This window comes from Podarcis pityusensis (genome assembly GCF_964106645.2).
Source record: "Podarcis pityusensis genome assembly, chromosome: 1".
Lineage (NCBI taxonomy): Eukaryota > Metazoa > Chordata > Lepidosauria > Squamata > Lacertidae > Podarcis > Podarcis pityusensis.
In genome coordinates this window covers 51,046,241-51,067,695 of record NC_138028.1, presented here as the reverse complement: position 1 = coordinate 51,067,695, position 21,455 = coordinate 51,046,241, and the positions used below count along the sequence as shown (strand labels likewise).

Below are 21,455 nucleotides of genomic sequence, written 5' to 3'. Positions count from 1 at the left end.
GTGAAAATTATTCAGATAACATTAATAACAAGAAGAAGTTGAAGATGATCTCCTGGAGGAATAATTCATGTTCACTGTTTGGCGGGGAGGGACATTCAGCCTGGATTGATTTGTTACCTTTGCAGTCTGTTTGCTCCTCTGTGCAGCCAGGTCTCCTGCCATGCCAGCAGCTTCTGAAGCAGGAAGATGCATCAAGGATTGGCAGAACATGGGGTTACTTCTGACATCACTGCCAGCATTTCTTGGAGGCCACAGGGCTATCAGAAAGTTGAACAACATCTGCCCAGCCCACATTGTGTAGCGGTTAAGGGTGTTCGATTCGGATTGAAGGACCCAGGCTCTGATCCCCACAAAGCCAAAATATAAATATAACAAAAAAATTAAATTCCTGCTTGGCTAAAACTTACCATAACTTGACCAAGTGGAAGCAGCAACCAGATTGCAAACCCTAATGTGAGAATTGGTCCAGAATGAAAGTGTCCCCCCTGCAAAATGAACACAATACCTAGGGTATTATTCATGTTAGACTCTTGCTGTTACTCTTTCCAAAATAACTTAAGCTTTACAGTAGCTGGTCACAGAAGAGATGGTTTAGGTTTCAACTTGCTAGGTATCAGTTCTTGAGCCTAACAGAAGCCATTCTTTGCCTACTTAACTTCCACAAATGGCTCAGACTGCCATGACCCACATCTGGCAAATCTTGTTGTCAGATATTCTAGTCATGGAAGAGCTTGGATCTGGACCACTCTTGGTGCTGGGCTCCTGCCCTCTTGGGCTCTGCCCTGACAGGCTCCTGTCTCCCCTGAGGGGAGTTCCCCTGCTGAAGGGGGCAGGGGAAGTGGGCTTCGTCCCTTAGGCGTTGCCTTCAGCTCCCCAGCCTGTGTAATTCTCTGTGACAGTTCAATTCAGAATGAATCCGGCCGCTTCACAGCAACAGACATACAAAAGGTGAGCCCAGTGGAGCCTGAATAATGCAGAGAGCTGCTCTCTGCAGTGGGCTGCCTGGGGGACACTGTGGGGGAAGGGGCAAAAATGCTGACCTAGTGTTTCTTTTCCCTCGGTCCTCCGGGCTATTTCTTTCCCCTACACTGAGCACGGCATGTTTCATCCCAGTCTGTGATGCAATCGGTTCCTCTGAACTGCTCTGGCAGTGGGGGCAGAGGCAAAGGACTGTGTCTGATACACTTCCAAGTTGCCTCGTCCAAAGCACCATTTATAACCTGTTTTTCTCCTTCCCCCACTTTTCCCCCCTTCACGGGCATATTGGAAGGAGGATTAAATATCCCACAAGTGCATATAATGGAAGACATGTGCTAGTTAGATCCCCCAGCACAACAAAGATAATGTGAAGTTGTTGCATGTCTGCAAAGTCAATGCAAAACCACCGCATTGCAAAAGCCCCGGATCCAGCATCTGCCAGAAGCCTTAACTAAACAGTTAAGCTAAGCTTCCAGTCCTCATGCCCAAGTCCCTGGGGCCTTAGCTTCAGCCTAGAGTGCTACCACTCACCTTTAGTATATAGAACTATGAAAATTCCGCTGCAGCACCATGCAACTTTGAATTCATGTATCAGTCATGGTATTGAGAACCACGTTTTATTTTTATGTATCTTTTTAAAGATTCTAAGTTTTAGGCTCTGTAGACAGTGTTGACAACTCGGAAGCCAGGAAATGGCTGATCAGGATTTTCATTGGTTCAAGAATAGAGCTTTGGTACCGTGTGTGGCCTGTTTTGTGCCGATGGAAATTAGAATAAAATATGCAAAACAAGCATAAACATGTGCATCATGTATGCAAATTGCAGAATTCAGAGGTGTAGGGGGGCATAATTTTGGTGTTTTGCGTGTGGCTCAATCTTCTCTGTTCCAAGTTAATTTATGAGTTTTGTGATGAAAATACTGTGGGGGAGAGTAGGAGGATCTATATTTTAAACCCAGGTGGAAGTTGTGCCATCCACTTATTCTTTGGGGGTCCCTGCAACCATTTCAGGACTTGCAGAACTGCAGCTGAAATCAGCTGTGCTTGTTGGCAGTGCAGTACCTCAGCATTCCAGTACTTGATCAAATAAAGGCCAAAATTACCAAAATCCAGTGGCAAACGAAAGAGCTCCCCCTCCATGGTATAGTCATACTCACAGTTTGTCATCCTGGTGCCACTGAAAAGCGTTGCACATACAGAAAAGGATGCTTGAGCAAATTCTGTAGAACTAAGCAGTCCCTTTGCTTTCTGGTAAATCCCCACTTTCCTCCATCACCACTCTTTGGGTGGGAGCACCAGGTGAATGAGTTTGCTGGATCTACCTTTATTTATTATTTCATTGGTCAGCCTTACTGCTGGACTCTTCCAGGTGAGTAAGATTTGCATTCGTGCCCTGTTACCTGTTCCCAGGTATTGGAAAAATAAAATAATCTGAGTTACATGTCTTTCCTCCAATGTTCTCATTGGACTCTTTGTTGAAACAAAATAGTGCTGCTATTGTTTTAAGAAGAGAATCGCAAGGCTGGCCACTAGTTCACTCTAGCTAGGCCATAGATGAATGGTGCTTCACCAAACTGCCTGTTGAATACTCCGCTACTCTCAACATCTGCCCTGGAGGCAGTTCAGATCTCTTGGTGTACTGCACTGAGTCTGTGGGCAGAAACACATCCTATCTTACATGCTGCAATGCTACAGTGCACACACTTCCCTGCTTCTTCTCTACACCTGCAGTTTCCCTTCTTTATGGTGCGCACATACACACACACACGGGCACACTCTTGCTTGCGCTCTCTCGCTGAGCCTTGTTTCCATAGATAGACCTTTTGTGGGGATATGGTAATAGGCTGACATTAAGAGAGCCAGCAGGGGGAGCAGCCTGCCTTCTAAAGCTCCACATGAGATCTAATTGTGTTGGGCTTTTATTTTTAATCTTCTGTTTTAGTTCTCAAAAACTCTGCCTGTTGGGGGCTTCTTTTCCCACCCTGGATTCTTTTTGAGCTGGATAAAGATTCCATGGCAGCTGAGATCCCCCCAACCTTGGGGAGCTTTGGCATTGGCGAGGTAGCCTGCTGAGCACCAGATAAAAGAGGCAGTGGGAAATGAGGGAAAATGTGGGAGCATTTGAGGGGAGTGGGGAGCAGGGCCTCACTATTGCCAGCCCGCAGAAGCCTTCTGGCTTCCGAAAGGCAGCAGCAGCATAAATCCCTTTGGCAGGTTTGCTTTTTCCCAGTTTCCACTTCGTTGCTCTAGATTTGCAGTCTAGGAAAGGGGGGTGTCAGAGACCAGGGTGGGGTAGAAAGTTTGCAATGCTCCTCAGATTATTTATTTGCTTATTAAAAGGGGGGAAAGACCCTGAGTCTTGTTCAGTTTCTGCCATAGGCCTACAAGATTCAATAGGTACAGGAGAATAACGTCATTTTGTTTTACCTTGTGGGCCAAAGGCTCATTGTGAGGGGAAGTGCCCATTGACTTGCACCACTGTGGGAATGGCGTGTTTGTGTCTCAGTAAGTGCAGGCCTTGTGCAGGCTTGCCAAGTGGCACAACACACCAAAAAAGGGAAGCACAACAGAGCAAGAAAAGACTCCCAGCAATGGCAGGGAAGAAATGCTCTCAAAGGCGTTATATTAATCCCAGTGGGTCGTCTCCAGTGCTAGTCCTGCTCAGAGTAGCCCATTGAAATTAATGGACCTCTTAGTTAACCAGGTCTATTAATTTCAGTGGGTCTACTCTCGGTGTGTTTCAGGCAAATAACTCTTTGTCAGATCACTGTTTGTATCTCCTTGCTCCAAACTGAGTCACTTTTGCAGTGCCAGTTATTAAAGAAAGTACCATTGATAACAGCCCTCAGAAAGAGAGCTGTTTGCTCAAAATATGTTGAGAATCATACAGCCAGTACTGATAACTGAGTCCTGAACCTTCTGGGTTTCAGTTTCCGTACTCTTAATGTTGCCCTTGCAGAAGTCTGCAGGGAGAAGGCGGATGGGGACAAAACTAGAATTGCGTTTCTCTTCCTGTCATTGGCTCTGGCGCCACCTACTGTTGGCCTCCCTGCCTTCCACCCTATCAGTTCCATTGAGCACCAGCCATCACTGCAGGGCTTTGATGCACAAGTTGATTCCTTATCCTTTCGTTCTACAGAATGCAGGTCCGTGGACTCTATTTGCTTTTGGTTCTGATCCTTCTGGCTGCATCTTCTGAGGCTGGCAAGAATAAGAAAGGTGAGCTGACTAGAAGAGTTCTGGTTAGCAAGTGGGATGAGACCCTGTCTGCAGCCTGATGTTCTGAGGGCTTGCTTGCAGGGCATGGGCAGGGGCTGCATTTAATGCCTTACAGCGGCCTGGGGGAAAAGGAGAAGCTGTTTGTTGTGCATTATAATGATTGCTGGCTCCCCTTTGACCACTGCAGAAAAGGTGAAGAAAAATGGCTCGGATTGCGAGGAATGGCGCTGGGGTCCCTGCGTCCCCAACAGCAAAGACTGTGGTGTTGGCTTCCGCGAGGGAACTTGTAATGAAGAGACCAAGAAACTCAAGTGCAAGATCCCCTGCAACTGGAAGAAGGAATTTGGAGGTGAGTGTGTGTCTTGCTCTGAGAGAGAGAGAGAAGGGTGATACTTAGGGAATGACACACCAGTCTTAAATGGGACCTTGGGAAGCCAGCCAGCCCACCGGCTTAACAAATTCTGGAGAAATTGTGGTTCTTTGCCTGGAACGATTGCAGGCAGTTAGTGATGAGTGTGCATGCAGTCTTGGGGGTCATGTGCACACCGTATTCTAACTTACTGCCGACGTTAATGCAGTGTTGGTTTTTGCTGTTTACATTGAGTTTGCAATTGATAATGTGCTCGTTCTGCATCCAGCACTTCTGCATTAGAAGCACATCCTGTGGCTTCTGGAGGCAACTGGGCTTTCCGTAGAGATACTTGACTGCGGTTTCTGGCAGCTGTCATTCATTTGAAGCAGACTTCCCCAACCTGATGCGCTCCAGATGTTGTTGGACTGCAACTCCCTTCATCCCTGACCATTGACTGTGCTGGCTAGGGCTGATGAGAGTTGAAGTCCACAACATCTGGAGGCAGACGGTTGGGGAAGACTGTCCTTCTGCTTAGGAGCATAGATGAGGTTGCCTTATACCAAGTTGGACTATCAGTCCCTCAAGCTCAGTTTTGCCTAGATGGCTTATCCAGCCTGCAAGTGCCAGGGATTGAACCTGGAATCTTCTGGGTGCAAAGCACACACTCTATCTTTCTACCTTACTCCTTATCTGAGAGAGAATATCTATAGGGGTTGAAGGACAGAGAGATTCTGGTAGGGGGTCTTGGATCCAAAGGGAAACAAGATGGTGGTGGCAGTATGGGGCAGAGTCCCTTTTATCTGGGGCCCACTGAAAAGGTTGCCATCACCAAGAGATAATGTACAGCTTCCACGTCACTTGCCTTCTGTCGAGATACCAAATTTTCTGTCCATACTCAGTTCAATACTCTGAGCAACTCCTGATATACCAGCATTTTCCAACACCTCTCAGGGCAGTGGGATCAAGGAGGATCCAGGAGTACAGAGGACAGTAGATTCCAGAAAATAACTTGGATCTGAGCAGAGAATTAAGTGGCTTGAATGCTGACTGGAAGCTTTCTACACTTTTAAGCCACACCTCACACATTCCCTTTGTCTTGCTATTCCCACTTCCTAGTTACTTCCATGCTTATGTATCTGCTTCTTCTCTATTTAGGTTAGTGAGGAATTAGGTTGTGGCCAGCTGGAGGAGAGGTTTGGCAGTCAGTGCCAGCTTTGCAGCTTCCTGTTTCCCTCCACTGTGGATTCCTCCCCTTTGTTTGCTTGCTATTTACAGCAGATAGGAAAATATACAAGAGGCATGGTTATGCTGCATTGGTGTTTATCCACGTACCAGGCCCTTGAAAACTACCTGTTTGTTTGGTGTTGTATTTTAAAGAGTCAGGCCTACAAACCACAAAGTTCCTAGTTCCATGACAATGTTGTGCAGCAGTTGCTGCCAATCCATTTACCCTGATCCAGCTAACATTTAGTCCCAGTAACATTTAGATCTGCTAATTGTTGAGCCACATGGACATGATTCATAGTCATTTGGTAGATAGCCATGGTGAACGCTCTTTGGGATCTTAGGTGTCCCACGGACAGGACCATTGCTTGTTTGCTATCATAGATCTAATGGCTCTTAACTTCTCTCCTAGCTGATTGCAAGTATAAGTTTGAGAGCTGGGGTGGTTGTGACTCGGCAACAGGTCTGAAGTCCCGTTCGGGCACTCTGAAGAAGGCCCTCTACAATGCCGAGTGCCAGGAAACTATACAAGTGACCAAGCCCTGCTCTCCTAAGGCCAAGTCAAAATCCAAAGGTGAGTCCCAGCTCTTAGGCTCCCTTTTCCTGCCTTAGATAATTTGCCATGCATTACTCTTGATGATCCAGGAAGGATATAACTCCTGTGTTAGGGGTGGCAAATTAGGAAACATGCAGTTTTCTATGCAATTGCCATATTGCTCGAAAACACACTGGCAACACAGTATTGCTTGGAGAACTACAGCTGGCTCATGAGCTGAGTGTTTGTCTCACTGGTGTCTTTATACCTGCTGACCTTTTACAAGAAAACACCCGTGATAGTTCACAAGCACCCAGGTAATGACAAGATTGCAATTATATGGTGCTTCAGGTGCTGAGAGAAATCTAAAGCCCACAGTGTCTGTCCCCTAGGGGTGCATTTGTGTGAATGGGGAGAAGCTGGAGGCTGGAGTCAATAAATGGTAGAATCTTTCCACCTGCAAGGCAAGTGCAAGTGTCCAGACAGGAGGAACCCAAAAAGCGACAAGACTGGATGTGCTCCAGGTGCACAGCTTGTATGCTAATGCAAGTCCAGGAGACTAGTGGTCAACTGGCGTGTTAAGAGTGCTAGTAAATGCCAGACCAGCACAGAAATAAATGAGAATGTGGGGGGGCCCTGTATGTGGTGTGTTGCACTAATGATCTTCCATTTGTTTCAAGCAGCCAGAAAAGGAAAGGGGAAGGACTAGAACAATGGATGCAGCCCCACTGACATCAGGGCATGGTGCCTGAACCCTCTTGGACACACACCACTTGGAGCTCCAGCGTGGTCCCTCCCAGCTTGGCAGCCCTTTTGCCACATCCCACCCCCTTCTGCCTCCACAACCTTGCCCTTCACTGACATACCGTTTCTAATCACTAGTTTCCTAGGGAGCAAGCCCACCCTGTCGTGAAGAAAGCGCCCTTTTGCCTTCCCTGTAACGTCTCCTTTCTACCATGCTTCCCCTCCTCCCGATCTGTGCATCTCGGTGCTCTTTGCCCTGGTTTGTTTCCCCGGAATTCCGCACGATGCGTTTTGAGATGGGGCTGGGCTCTGCTAAGTTGTGGATAGAGTTCTTCACCTTTGGGCTCCTTGGCTGAAGCCATATGGCCCTTTGGCGCATCTCTCTCTCTTTCTCTTGCAAGCTTGGCAGCAAGGCCTGTGGTTTCCTCGTCCCCCATGCAACTTCCCATAGGCAAAAGTCCAAATTAAGCTAGCCAAGGAAACTGATTTGGAGAGTGTAATGGAGGGAGGGGAAAGGGGGGAGTTAATGAGAAGGGGGGGAGCCCCATGCCTGCCTTACATTCCTCATAAGGTGACTGTGTGCAGTAGGACTTACTTTGGTGTCGCTTTGAGCCCCTCAGACTTACAAGGGGCTAAATTAGTGCCTGCTGCCCAGGGTGCTGTGTGTGAATGTCTGTTTCTGCCTCCCCCCTCCAATAGATATAAATATATATATCCAGTACAGGCTTGTTCATAAGCAGACCATCTGGAAGGTGTGTGTGTTTTCCATGAGCTGTGTTTGACCTTTTGTCAACAAACCACCTTTTGCCTTTCCTTCGCCACCCAAGAATCTCCCTAGAGTTATGAGCATTATCTTTTTCAGTCACAATGTCCTCATTCCTTCTGTCCCTTCTTGTCTCTGTATTTGCTGGGACACTGTGGCCTTGTCCTCCTTTTACTGGTGCTGGGTAAGCCCTCTTTGCTTTTTACAATGCCCCCTCTTTTCCAATAAAAGTCTTTTTACAAAAAAAAAAGGAAAGTCCTCTTTTTTGCGGGGTGGGGGTGGGGTGGGTTGACGCCATATTTCTGTGTCAAAGAGCTGCAAGCCCATGTGGTAGAGAAGTGCTGGCTGTGTAGGAGGATCGCAGCTAGCTAGGCCGCGCTGGGCCCAGTGCCACCATGGGAAGGAGCACAACAACGCTGTGAGCTGTCACTGGAGGAAGGCCGCCACTTCGAGCTTGACAACGCTTAGTAGGCCAGGAAAAATCTGACAGACATTGACTGCAGGGCTGGGGTAAGGAGCTTGCTGTCCATTCAGATTTCCCTGCTGTTGTGTTTTTTTTAGGCCGATGGAGTGAAACAAACTTGACGTTGGGGATATTTAAAACAACCGCTTTGGGCAAGGTGAGAATAAATACAGGGTTTCTCTGCCAAGGAGAGCTCGAGTGATATGGCGATGAGCTCCAGATACCTGTCAGCTTTCCGGAGCCAAATGGTCTGTCACAGGAAAAGTCTCTGTTGAGTTTCCTGCCTCTCGGCTGGTAAAGAAGGGCTCGGACTAAGACCGAGGACAGTTAAACAAAGCAGGATGAGGCAACAGGGTCTTTCCTCTTAGACTGGATTGTAGGTGTTATGGAGAGTGAATTTCCCCTGCAGCAGGAGGGGGGAACCTCTGGTCCACTGGATCCCCTGCTGCCGTTTCCTCCAAGGCCCTACACCCTCCTTGGCCCATCTGCCCTATTGTATCCCCATTTTCTTCACTGCTTGGTTTTGTTGTTGTTTTTTTTGGCCAATGGGCTGAGCAGCACTGGGCTGAGGATGGGGGATCTCACACAAAGCGAAGTTTCAAACAGGGCAACCTTCTCCCCACCCAACCTCATATTCAGCTGACTGGTGAGAAACAGTCCAAGCAGTGGGGTGGGGCTTCAGAGCATCTTGCCGTCAAACTGCCCATGAGAGATTTGTGTGGAAATGGCTTTAACCCTGTCCACTGCTGCCAGAACTTTGTCCCTTAATTGCCCAAACTCTTACATGATTTTTATCCAGTCCAACGATTAAGAAGGGGAGGAATTCCACGCTGCACTTGTCTGATCGTTCTGTCAGCGCAAGCATTTTGGCTTGCTAAATGAAACAGTCCCTCCTTTCCTGTTCCTGCATGCTATTCCCATCCTCGCCTAAGCCAATTTCAGGGTATGGGGCAGCTAGGAGATTGGTGGGGGAGAGCCTTGTGGTGTGCAAACCATAGCCCTTAGGCAGGGCTTCCACTGACAGGACTCATTCGTTCCATCGCGCCCTCAGTGTTTATTCTTAACTGGGCTTCTTACAGAAGACAATGCAGTCTTGCCTGCACCAATTTAAGAATACCTTGTAGGTAACAAGGGAAGGAAGCATTCCTAAACTGGAGGAGAGTGGATTCTTTCAGGCATTGATTGTACCTCATATGTCCGAGATGGAATGTGTGAGCAGGCAGACTAATGGTATTTTATTTTATTTGTCAGCTAGTAAGTAACTTGTGCACATATTTGCATGGCTGTCACAATGGACCCTAAATCCCACAGCAGAAGCTAACCTTGCATCTTAAACCAAGTCAAGTGTTACTGGGTGATTTCTCATCCCATCTGTCCTGGACAAGGAAAGCAAAGAACCTCCATTTGGTGTTGAGTAAATAGGGACGTGGGTGGCGCTGTAGGTTAAACCACAGAGCCTAGGACTTGCCAATCAGAAGGTTGGCGGTTCGAATCCCCGCGACAGGGTGAGCTCCCGTTGCTCGGTCCCAGCTCCTGCCAACCTAGCAGTTCGAAAGCACGTCAAAGTGCAAATAGATAAATAGGTACCGCTCCGGCGGGAAGGTAAACGGCGTTTCCGTGCACTGCTCTGGTTCACCAGTAGTGGCTTAGTCATGCTGGCCATGCTGGCTCCCTCGGCCAATAAAGCGACATGAGTGCCGCAACCCCAGAATCGGTCACGACTGGACCTAATGGTCAGGGGTCTCTTTACCTTTACCTACATGGGCACCAAACAAGTCATCAACCCAATATTTTACCAGTGTGAAGAAATGTCTTCAGTGTCTTTCACGGATGATCACTAGTCCCAAAGTTCATTTTAAGAAATATAGTTTACATTTTATTTCAGAGAGAGCTGGTGCTTCATTATGAAATGATTCATGTGCAGAAGCACTGAACATATATATTTTATTTTTAACAAGCAGCAAACAACAGCAAGATTTCCCTTTCATATAGAATTCTTGTATGAAAATCATTGGAACTTTCACTGGTTTGTGGTTGTGTTGTCTGGCAGCGGCCCTCCATTTTGTGGGCCTGTTTAATTATTTGAAGGCTGCTTACTTCCCTTACTTCCAGGACAACTTCCTTGTTTTTTGCTTTGTTTAAAGTAGTCACACCTATTCCTCATGCTCTCCATGCCACAAAGCTGCTACTTTCATTATGTCAGGAACCAGAGATTACTAGTGGGTCAAGGTCCTGGGCTTCCAATTAACTAGACAGGCAGGTGGCATGGCATTCCTCTTTCCCCGCCCCACAAACATTTAAGAAAGCAGGAGTGTAAATGCCATGAATATTTTACCAGCTGCTCCCTGGATTCCTTCAACTCATTTCTATCCCGAGTTGTTTTCATATTACCGTCAGAGAGAGACGGGTGAGTTGTCAAAAGCTTATTAAGTCATTTGCTGCTTTCTCTCGCAACAGGATTTTCTTTTTTTAAAAAAAAAGTTTCTAAACTGCATAGTGTTGTATTTCTTTTTCTACAGAAGGTAAAATATATAAGTGCATAAAGTCAATTAAATAAAATTAGCTTAGAAGCAATTCAATAAAATGCCATATTTTATGCTGCATGAACTGAATGGGTGGATTTGGGTAAGTGTATCTCCTGACATTGCTTTCTACTGCTCTTAACAAGTGCCGGAAAGAAGTTGATACATTGGCCATGCTTGGCTGCATTCAGAGCTCTAGAAACTTACAGTAGCCTCTGCCAATCTGTTGCCCCACAGAGGTTTTGCACTACAACTCCCAGTGGTGGCTGGGGCTGATGGGAACTGTAGTCAAGAACATCTGCAGGGTACCAGATTGGCAAAGGTGAGTTTAGGGGAATAGCTGGAAATCAGAAATCAGTTGTACTATGTTAAATAGGGTTTTCTCTTTATGAATGCAGCCTCAGTATCAAACACTGTTGAAGAGCTTTGGTGGCACCTTTTGCCATAATAAATGTATTGGTCTTAGGGTGCTGTGGGACACTTCTTTTCACTGGAAGAAACGTGGCCACCCTTCTGGAAATCTGTAGAATCTGAAATGCATCAGGACTCTGCAATTTGCAACATAGAAGTGCTACATATATGATTTCTTTCTACATTCAGAATTGGCATGCTCCAACCTCTTTTGCAGAAACAGCTTTAGGCCAGTTTCCCAGTGGGAAAGAGTTCTAGCTTACTGGTAGAGTGCCTGTTGCACCTGCAAAAGGCCCCTTGCAGATTCCATATCCAGGTTGGGTCTGAAACGACACTTGTCTGCACTCAAGGAGAGCCACTGCCAATCAGTGTAAACCAGGAGCAACCCTCCATTTGGTGAACGGTCAACCTGGACTTGCATGACCAGTGATCAGGGATGAAGGCTATTGCGGTACAATATGAGTTTGACCAAACTGCGGGAGGCAGTGGAAGACAGGAGTGCCTGGAGTGCCCTGGTCCATGGGGTCACAAAGAGTAGGACACGACTAAACGACTAAAGAACAACAACATCTGGAGAGTAGCCTGCTAGTTGCCCACAATATCGACAGTACTGAGCCAGGTGGGTCAATAGTCTTGACTTGATATCCATTCTTTTCTTATGCTCCTAGCCCTGACTCATTCTGATCTAGCTTCAAATATTGCTCAGCTTGGTGCTATTGGGCATCCCTGTGCGCTTTCCATTGAAATTAATAACAAGAGCCTGCCAAGTCGGGCCAATGGCCCATCTAATCCATCATTCAGCTCTCACAGCAGCTAGCCAGGTGCCTTGGGGCAGCCTGCAAGCAGGAGCTGAGCACAACAGCCCTCTCTCCACTTGTAACTCCAAGCAACTCCTATTTACGACTCTGGCAGTGGGAGTCTAGCCATTAGGCCTAGCAGGCACTGTTAAACTTAATGTCCACGAATTCACCTAATTCTCTTTCATAACCATCCGTGTTGGTGGCCATTGTTGCCTCTTATGGGAGAGATTTTCACAGTTTTAACTGTGCTGTTAGTTTCTTTTGCCTGTCCAACGTTCAGCTTCATTGGTTAGCGCTGAGTTCTAATATTATGAGATGTGGGGGAACCATAGAGTTGAAAGAGACCCTGAGGATCATCTGGTCCAACCCCCTGAAATGCAGAAATATGCAGTTGTCAAATATGGGGATTGAACCTGCAACCTTGGTGTTATCAGCACCACGCTCTAACCAACTGAGCTATCCAGGCGCTCCAGACCTTTCCCACTTTCTCTATGCCTGCATAATTTTATGTACCTCTACCATATTCTCTCTTACCTTTTCCCTAAACTGAAAAGCTGCAGACACCAAATCCCATTTATTACAACTGGGTTGGTGCAAAATCTATTTGTCTTCCCTTCTAGGATCTCTTCACACCGCACCTTATCTTTCTCTCCGCTCACCATTGTATCCCAGTGGCCTCTTACTTCCATGATGACACAGCTTGCCCTTCTGCCTCCCTGCAACTCCTCTCCCACGTGGGTCAAGTGACCTAGATTGGGAAACTCTTGGCACTGAAGCTGCCCTAACCTCTCAACCTCTTGGTGGAGGCAGCTGTTGTAGGTTTAGGCGGCTATTCTGCTGAGGCCAGCAAAAGAGCCTCCACATGGTCGGGAGTGCAGGCATGCTGCCCAGTCAGTACCTATTGACAAAGGGGCCTCTGAGGGTCTTTGTGTTCCTGCAGGGACAGCTGCCTGAATGCCTGCCCATCCCTCCTCCTTGCTCTCCCCCCAGTGCACCCCTTTGCTGATCGGAACAAAATCCCTGCCCCAGGCGCTTGAGCTCCCTAGAATTCCTCAGTTAATGCGGCATAATTGCTACCAGACCTGCACAGGGCTGGAAATGCTGCAGGAAGATTGGAACCAGACTCTGGGGCAGGGGAAGCTCCCTTGGGCAGACAGCGTGCAGGGCAGTGCCCAGCTAACCTGGGTCAAAGTGCGGGTTGAGTCTCCAGGGGTTCCAGAGGAGCTCATTCCAGATCGGTCCCAAAGCCATGAAAACTAGACAGAGAGTCACCCTCTTCAGATCCATCCCATTACTTTGGCCAAGTGAGGTGTCCATTTCCTTTTGCCCAGGGAACCCTCTAATCATAGGAAAGGATCATTTGTAGGCTCCTGTGGGGGCAGTTTTCCTGCCTCGACCTAGCAGAAGAAGCTTGCAAAGTTTACTCAGCACATTCCATGCTGGAGAGGAAAAGTGTGGCGTCCTTGTCAATCGGCAATGATTCTTGCACTCAACCAGGAACTTCTTATAAACCATTGGCCTTTTGGGATGGGGCTGATGGAAGATGGAGCCTCATGACACTGAGAGGGCTACAGAGCCCCATCCTTGTTTCATAATTTCAAATTTAATCCACCCTAAACGGGACGCGGGTGGCGCTGTGGGTTAAACCACTGAGCCTAGGGCTTGCCAATCAGAAGGTTGGCGGTTCAAATCCCCGCAACGGGGTGAGCTCCCGTTGCTCGGTCCCTGCTCCTGCCAACCTAGCAGTTCGAAAGCACGTCAAAGTGCAAGTAGATAAATAGGTACCGCTCCAGCGGGAAGGTAAACGGTGTTTCCGTGCACTGCTCTGGTTTGCCAGAAGCGGCTTAGTCATGCTGGCCACATGACCCGGAAGCTGTATGCCGGCTCTCCCAGCCAATAAAGCAAGAAGAGCACCGCAACCCCAGAGTCGGCCACGACTGGACCTAATGGTCAGGGGTCCCTTTACCTTTATGCCTAAACTGCTTGCATGTGAGTATTGAAAGAGGACCCAAAAAAATGACCCAAAGAGCTAATATATTTACTTCAATTACTTTATTGGTTTAAGTGGGGCCCGCTGTTAATTGTAACAATTAAAAAAACCTGCAAGGCATTTGGGGCAACATGATGCAAATTATTCTAAAGGCAGTGGCAGTATGGCTGCCTCCACAGCAGAATGAAGCAGCAGCCTTTGGCCAACTACAATGGCGTCTCGCAGGCTGAGAGTCCTTCACCATGAAACGGAGACTTCCGTGCCTGTGTACACTGGCCCAGTCTATGCCAGATCTTTGATCTGCATTTCTTGCTGACATGCCTGAGGGTGCAGACACCCTCTGGGCTCTGGAGAAACTGAGCAACAGCTGGAATGGGTTGTTCTGTGCTGGACATCATGAATATCCTGGGATTTAGGCTGTACACTTTACACTGGAGCCCACATGCTGAGGACTCCATGACGACACCGACTAGAAGGGAGGTTAAGTCCATTTACAAAGCTCGGTGGCTATCTTCTTGATATGCCCACAGGCACTTGGAGCAGAAGCAAGCGGGGAGGTCTCTAGTTTCCCTCCCCCAGCCCCTATAAGCAGGGATGAAGAAATTGCAGCCCTCCAGCAGTTGCTGCACTGCAACTCCCATCATCCTTGGCCATTGTCCATGCTGGCTGCAGCTGATGGGAGCTGGAGTCCAACATCATGATGAGGGTCACCTGTTGCCCATTCCTACCCTACAGAGAAGCCTTTCCCAACCATGGGTTCCCAGGCGGTCTCAGACTACAACTCCCATTATCCCTGACCACTGGGCATGCTGGCTAGGAATGATGGGAGTTGTAGTCCAACAACATCTTGGAACCGAAGGTTGAGAAAGGCTTCTAGAGAGGAACCAAAAATCTCTTCGGTAAAGGGCGTCTCCCTTAACCAAGTGCTTGGAGCCAGGAGGACACTGTGGTGCAGCTGGCATCTAAAAAAAGCAACCCAAAATGAAGGGAAACCCTGTTTACATTAAAAGAGGTGACATGGCCTTTGAAAGTCTCCCCAGTACAGGAATATCCCGCTATCGCAGATGCCTGGTGCAACGTTATCCTCCAAGGGCCTTGTCAAGCATTTGCCGCCTCAAGGACAGTCGCTCTTCACATCGACACAAATACCTTTGTAGAAGCATTTCCCTTGGCATGTGGTCAAAAATGTCACAGTGCTGACTCTGTCCCTCTGTGCGTGCACACATGTGCCGTTTGCGATTTTTTATTGTTCAAAACAACTCAGGTGTGTCATTGTTTCAAGGTAGGAATGAGTCTCTCCGTTCAGCAGGCTGGCTGGCGGGCACAGCTGCCTGCCGCGGGGAGACAAGATGGAGTCAGCACAGGATGAAAGTTCCTTAGGAAGCCTCTTAAGCAGGCAGGTTTGGTTCCAGCTGTAGAGTACTCTCCCTGAGGGGAACAAATCCCACTGGAAACTCAACCGGGAAAAGGGCTAGGATGTATGAAAGGGATTAAGTGTGCCTTGGTTGGTCATCTAGTCTTAGCATGCCCAGCCTAAGGCTCCAAGCAGAATCCACTGCCAGCTTGGTGGCTGGCGATGAGACAGTCCCCTTCTGTCTGCACATTCATAGTTTATGATTTTGTTAGCATTGCTAAACCTTCCCATTCTCTCTCTCTCTCTCTCTCTCTCTCTCTCACACACACACACACACACACACACACATACACCACAAGTGCAAAACCACCAAGACATCCATGGAAAGGAATAACTTCCATTTACATGTTTGTGTGTCCCACTTAGCACATCAGCATAGGCATCAGAAAGGGACACTGCTTTTATCTAGTGATATCAAAGGTTAATGGAAGTTCAGCCAGCATTTCAGGAGGAACAAGGCAGGGATTGGGATCCACGAAGTCTGTCCATGACGCCTTATTGCAGCATCCAGTCCCTGACTTATTTCTCCTTCGTTTTCTGGAGAAGCGCAGTCAGGGGTCGTAGAGGCGCAAGGACTGCTTTGTGACTTGAAGGCCGATCAGGATTAAAAGGGTTGTGTCTTATCTCTGGTTTTAATTTTGCATTTGGTGAAAGGCTCCCTCTGGAATCCAGTGACACAGTTGCAGCAGTACATCTGTCTGGTTGGAGAATAAAAGAACAAGTCTCCACAACACCCCGCCTCCAGATTATCTTGCCGTGCCGATGTTCCTGTACTGACACATGAGAAGGTGCTTAAAGGTTTTCTTGAAGGTGGCGTTGCAAAGAGCGTAACAAGCTGGGTTGATGGTACTGTTGACATAGCACAGCCAGTACCCGATGTACCAGACCGTGTCAGGGACACAATAATCGCAGAAGGTATTAATGAGGACCATCACATTGTAAGGCGTCCATGTCAGGATGAAGGCCAGTAAGATGGCAAAGATGGTTCTGGTGACTTTCTTCTCCCGGGCTGCCATTTGACGCTTCTTCCTGACCTGACTCCTGGCAATGCTAGCAAATTTCCTGGCAACATTCGCTGGACGGCTGTTGGACAAGGTGATTGGAGTGGAGCTGGCTTCTTTGTCTGGGACAATCTCAATGGCGGTGACACATTCAGTTCCGGTTTGCTTTGTGACAATCTTAATTTTGGACCACTTGGAGGCAGGGTTAAGCCGTGTCGGGGCTGGACTCTGCCCTTGATCAGCCGGTGCAATTTCCAGCACTGGCTTCTCTTTGTTGGTCTGGGTGATGCTCACCGTGCTGGATTCATTGGACGTCTCCTTCTCCTCTTGGTGGCCAGTGGTCTCTGACTGCTGTAAGGGCTGCTCTTCTACTTTCCCATTTTTTGCCTCCTCCTTCACCTCCACCGCTTTCTTTGGAGAGTTGTTGTTATTCTGCTTGACCAGAGGGCTCTTCAGGAAGCCGAGTGACTTGGACTTCTTCTCCTTCTTGCTCTCAGGCTTGTGTCTTCTGATGCGGCTCCGGCTGGCCAGCGAAATGTGGATGTAGAGCACAGTCATGATGACCACAGGGAGGTAGAAAGCCGCGATGGCTGTGCCAAAGGTCACCGCCGGGTTGGAGAGGAACTGGATGTAACACTGCTCTTTCTCAACTGTCCTCTCCCCAACAATGAACTGCCAAAACAAGATGGCGGGCGCCCAGAGGATAAAGGACAATATCCAAGCGACTGCAATCATCAGCCCGGCCATTTTGGTTGTCCGCCTGGCTGGGTAGGTCAGGGGCTTGGTGACACAGAAGTAGCGGTCAAAACTGATGATGAGCAAGTTCATGACAGAGGCGTTGCTCACCACGTAGTCCAGAGCCAGCCAGAGGTCACAGACCACAGCCCCTAGTGGCCAATAGCCCTTGATGATGTAGACTGTGTAGAGGTTCATGGAAAAGACTCCAATTATCAGGTCAGCACAGGCCAGGCTGAAGAGGAAGTAGTTGTTGACAGTCTGAAGCTGGCGGTTCACTTTGATGGACAGCATGACCAAGATATTCCCTACCACGGTGACGAGGCTAAGCGACCCCGTGACGGTGGCTATGAAGACCATCTCCACCGTCTTATACTTGGGGGTGTCCTCCTTTGTGAAGTTGTCATTGGTGAAGTTGGGCATCTTTATCAGCTGAGAAGACAAGTTGTATGCAGAATCTGCAGAAAGAGAGGCAGGGAGAGAAAGACATTGAAGAAATATTATGCATCTGCAACACTTGGTCAGGAATGTCAGTGTGGTGCAAGCCTTAAAGGGTCAGATGAGAACTGGGGAGACCCAGGCTCAGATCCCCATGCAGTAATGAAGCTCACACCTTGGTCCTGTTGACTAGTCCAGGCATTAAGATGTGGAACAATACCTTGTTGAAAGGTATCTGTGCACTTCCATCTCCTGGACTTGGTCTGTGTTTGAAGCACATGACTTCCCCCTTCCCAAATCCTGGGAACTGTAGTTTGTTAAGGCTGCTGGGAACTGTAGCACTGTGGGGGCTAGTTCCTGGGATTTTTTGGGTGATGCCATGGGCTTTAAAGGTCTAGTGTGAATGCAGCCTCAGAAAACATTTCAACCTGGCCAGCCTACCCAGCAACAGCTAAAGCAAACCTGAACGTTACTACCAGGAAGTTGTAGGAGGGCGCTAAGCAAACTGGGAAAGAAGCCAGTGTCCTCTTCCACCCCTGGACGGATTGTCAGCTCAGCCAGAACAGCCGTGTCTCTTCAAAGCCCAGCATTTTCCCAGGCCTGTGTTATCTTTAACCCATGTCTGAAAAATCCTTCTGTACTGTTTCCATCTGCCCCCAAATCTCTCCGGCCCTCTCCAAGGGAGCTATTTACGGCAGCAGCTTGCCTGGTGGAGTGGGGCAGCCTCAGAAGGAGCTCACAACCTTTTCCAAATCATTTCATGAGTTTATGTAGATGCACGGAGCTCCAGAGAAAACAAGTGAGATTGGGGAGGGGGGTTGTGACCATCTAATAGGCCTGTGGATCCTGCATTCTGTAAGGTTTTGCTGAGGGGAGCCCACCCTCTGCTGGATATTCTTGGTATTGTACCATTGCAGTCAGCAGCCCGAGGACTTCTGCAAAGGCCGCCTCTTTTCCAGCAGAGTGTGCCCTTATACAGTGGTACCTCGGGTTACAGACGCTTCAGTGGCCCACTGTGGCCCACTGTGGCCCGCTAACCCAGAAATAATACCTCGAGTTAAGAACTTTGCTTCAGGATGAGAACAGAAATCGTGTGGCGGCAGCGGGAGGCCCCAATAGCTATAGTGGTACCTCAGGTTAAGAACAGTTTCAGGTTAAGAACGGACCTCCGGAACGAATTAAGTTCTTAACCCGAGGTACCACTGTAGAAGACTTTTCCTCGGCCTGGGGACACATTCTTCTGGCAAGTTGGAAAAATGTTGCTGTTTGCCTGTGATACAGCATTTGGCTTAGCTTGCAGTAGAATGTGGGCCACCGTAGCCACTTAAAATGAGTCAGTTTCCCTAAATTGTGTGCAGACAGTCTGTCAGGGCTTGTGGAATGCCCTATGGGACCCGTGGGATTTTACTGGTACTTTCAGCATGGCTGCAAATGCTTTTGGGGAGCAATTGCCTAGATTTCCTACAGAGGCGGTTTGAAGGTGGAGCGACCGGTGCAGTCACAGTGGGAGCCACAATGCAGAGGCACGAAAACAACGCAGCAGGGTGGAGCGTGAGAGGCAGGGGGATCTGAATTTCAACATCACATAGGGCACTGCTGAAATTTGTGAGCCCAAAGTCCACCACTGTTTCTTTGCACTGTCGTGCCCAGTGTACCACATTACACCATTCCTGGCTTAAGATGGAAGCACACTTGTGCAAATCCTTTTTCTCCTTCCTGTCGTATCGAACGCACTGTGGACTGCATTAGGGCTGCCATATGTCCAGAATTTCCAAGACATATCCAGAATACTGCAGTCGGCAGCAGTGGCCGGGCGGAAATAAGGCCCCCCCCCCAAGTCCAGGAAAATCCAGGCATTTAGCAGCCCGTGCTGATTTTCCATAAAAATAGTTCCAAAACGGCATATTCTGTTTTGCAATTTTGCCAAAAAAAGCTCAACAACTTATTAATCTGGGGGTCCCTTTCAAATGTTCAGTTGCCCCAGGGGACAGAGTGTCTGCATTTTCTTCCAGTCTTCCTAGGAATAAAAGAATCATAGAGTTGGAAGGGACCCCAAGGGTCATTCGTAGTCGAACCCCCTGCAATTTAGGAATCTTTGATAAGGAAGGCACAAATTCCTCCTCACTGAGGGTTTGGGAATCTGTGATTGCAGCTGTTGGTAGACTGCCCCTGTCAGCATGGTCAATGGGCAGGTCTGATGGCAGTCATAGTCCAAAAACATGGGGGAGGGGCACCAGGTTGGGAAAAGTTGCTTCATATCAATGTTCTGATATTTACTCAGAATGAAGTCACACTGGTTTCAATATTGTTTATGTGCAAAAATGTAATGAAAATAAATATTACAAAAATAAGGCTTGCATACAAATGTTTAGGACTGCAGCCTTAATTCTAATTTAAGATTCTATTTTCATTATCATTTGTCTTCCCCAGGTGCTTCTAAAATTCAAGAGAACAAGAGAACAATAAGAGGAAGCCTCCTTGATCTGTCTCTGAGAAGTAGGATCTGAGTGGGTAGAAAGGATTGCTTTTAGCAGTGGCATAACAGAACATACAGCTCAACAGGGGTGGGGGGATTTCTGAGCATAGCGATGCAGCGATGGAAAGTTTTACCTGTTGAATTTCTGCATGTTATGCCGCTCTTAAAGACGTAGGGATGTTGGCAGAAAAAAGGGAGCAAGCAATCACAGTACCAGGTTGCCTCAGAGGTCTCTTGACAAATAGTTCAGTAAAATAATCCAGATCGCTCAAGGAAGTGACTCATAAGTCAGGCTAGTGAAGCAAGTGAGAATAATATTAATATTCCCTGTTCAGAGAGCGAGAAGGAGGCAACTCTGAGGTGAAAAGGGCAGCGGGGGGTGGGGAGCAAAATGGCGATGAAACAAATACTGTACTGAAAGGATGGGTGAAATCTACCTCTAGACAAGGTTACATCTATTTACTCTAAATTCAGCTGGGACTGAATGAGTTATTATTGTTATTCTTGACTAAATTTAAATGGCTGCCTATCAATAAACCTCCTCTGGTAGCTTACAAAACACACGAAAAACCAAATTTCATACTACGTTTATAAATACAAAGTTCACTAAGTAAAACAACCAAAATCAGTAGCAATTGGTGCGATGCAGCGACAGGTCTTTCATTTGCCCTCGCTGATTAAAATTGGCACCCACCAGTTAATCAGTCGAAGTTTTAGTTTGTTAATCTACCAATTGAACCAATTAAACCCTGCAGTCCTAGCTGAAAAACTCTCGCCCGATCAGAAAAGCAATTTGACTATTCCATCACATACATGAACAAGCCTTTGCAAGATAATTCCTAACTTTTGACAGGGGGGGGAGGCGGAGGGAGAGAGAGAGAGAGTCTCTGAGACAGGCTGTGTCACTTCACTGCCTAGAAGTGGCTGCCGTTTCTAGGTCAGCTTCTCAGCCTGAAGCTACCAATTATCTCCTCCGGCCCTGGCCAGGTTCTGCAGATTTTAATAGGACAATGAAATCCTTGCTCTGTAAACCGGCAGCTCCCCCATTTCCACAAGCTCCTCCAGAGATGGCTTCAGTGTATCATCCTTGCACAATCCCCATGTGATGGGAAACAGTTCTGACAGCCTGAGGCTGTTTCCTTCTCTCTCCTCAACCTCCCAAGCCACCCAAGGCCCCGTAGCTGGAATAAATGAAGGATGAACTCCACTCGGAGGCAGCCTGAGAGAAAGCTGGTGAAACAGAGCCATATCCCCAGTTAAGGTTTTCCGCACAGTGAGATTAGGATGGAGAAGATGTTGTGGATGAGACCAGGCTGTGTGGGCAATAATAAAACATTAGCAAATCCTTTCTACTTATTAGCCTGGTTTAATAAGACAAGGTCTTGTGAAGT

At 47.8% G+C, this 21,455-nt stretch overlaps 2 protein-coding genes across 6 annotated transcripts in view; one reads left to right on the top strand and one right to left on the bottom strand.

The window, feature by feature from the left end:
- MDK (midkine) overlaps positions 1-21,455 on the top strand; it is a 40,115-nt gene that overhangs the window by 8,798 nt on the left and 9,862 nt on the right. For 2 of the 4 annotated variants that reach the window (XM_081002328.1, XM_081002327.1), the window contains exons 2-5: positions 4,117-4,196; positions 4,384-4,545; positions 6,185-6,346; positions 6,988-8,070. In XM_081002328.1, the coding sequence (XP_080858454.1) occupies positions 4,118-4,196; positions 4,384-4,545; positions 6,185-6,346; positions 6,988-7,016 (432 nt within the window). In that variant the 5' untranslated portion in view covers position 4,117 and the 3' untranslated portion in view covers positions 7,017-8,070. Of the gene's footprint in view, positions 1-4,116; positions 4,197-4,383; positions 4,546-6,184; positions 6,347-6,987; positions 8,325-21,455 lie in introns of those variants that run through there. The other 2 variants (XR_013985108.1, XM_081002329.1) reach the window with 2 other exon arrangements.
- CHRM4 (cholinergic receptor muscarinic 4) overlaps positions 14,065-21,455 on the bottom strand; it is a 48,372-nt gene continuing 40,981 nt past the window's right edge. Inside the window, exons 2-3 of one of the 2 annotated variants that reach the window (XR_013985102.1) lie at positions 14,845-17,608; positions 14,065-14,781 (exon numbers count right to left, since the gene is read on the bottom strand). Coding sequence is in view for 1 of the 2 variants with exons in the window: in XM_081001996.1 (XP_080858122.1) it covers positions 16,161-17,608 (1,448 nt within the window). In the remaining variant the exon portion in view is untranslated. Of the gene's footprint in view, positions 17,609-21,455 lie in introns of both variants that reach the window. The other variant, XM_081001996.1, reaches the window with a different exon arrangement.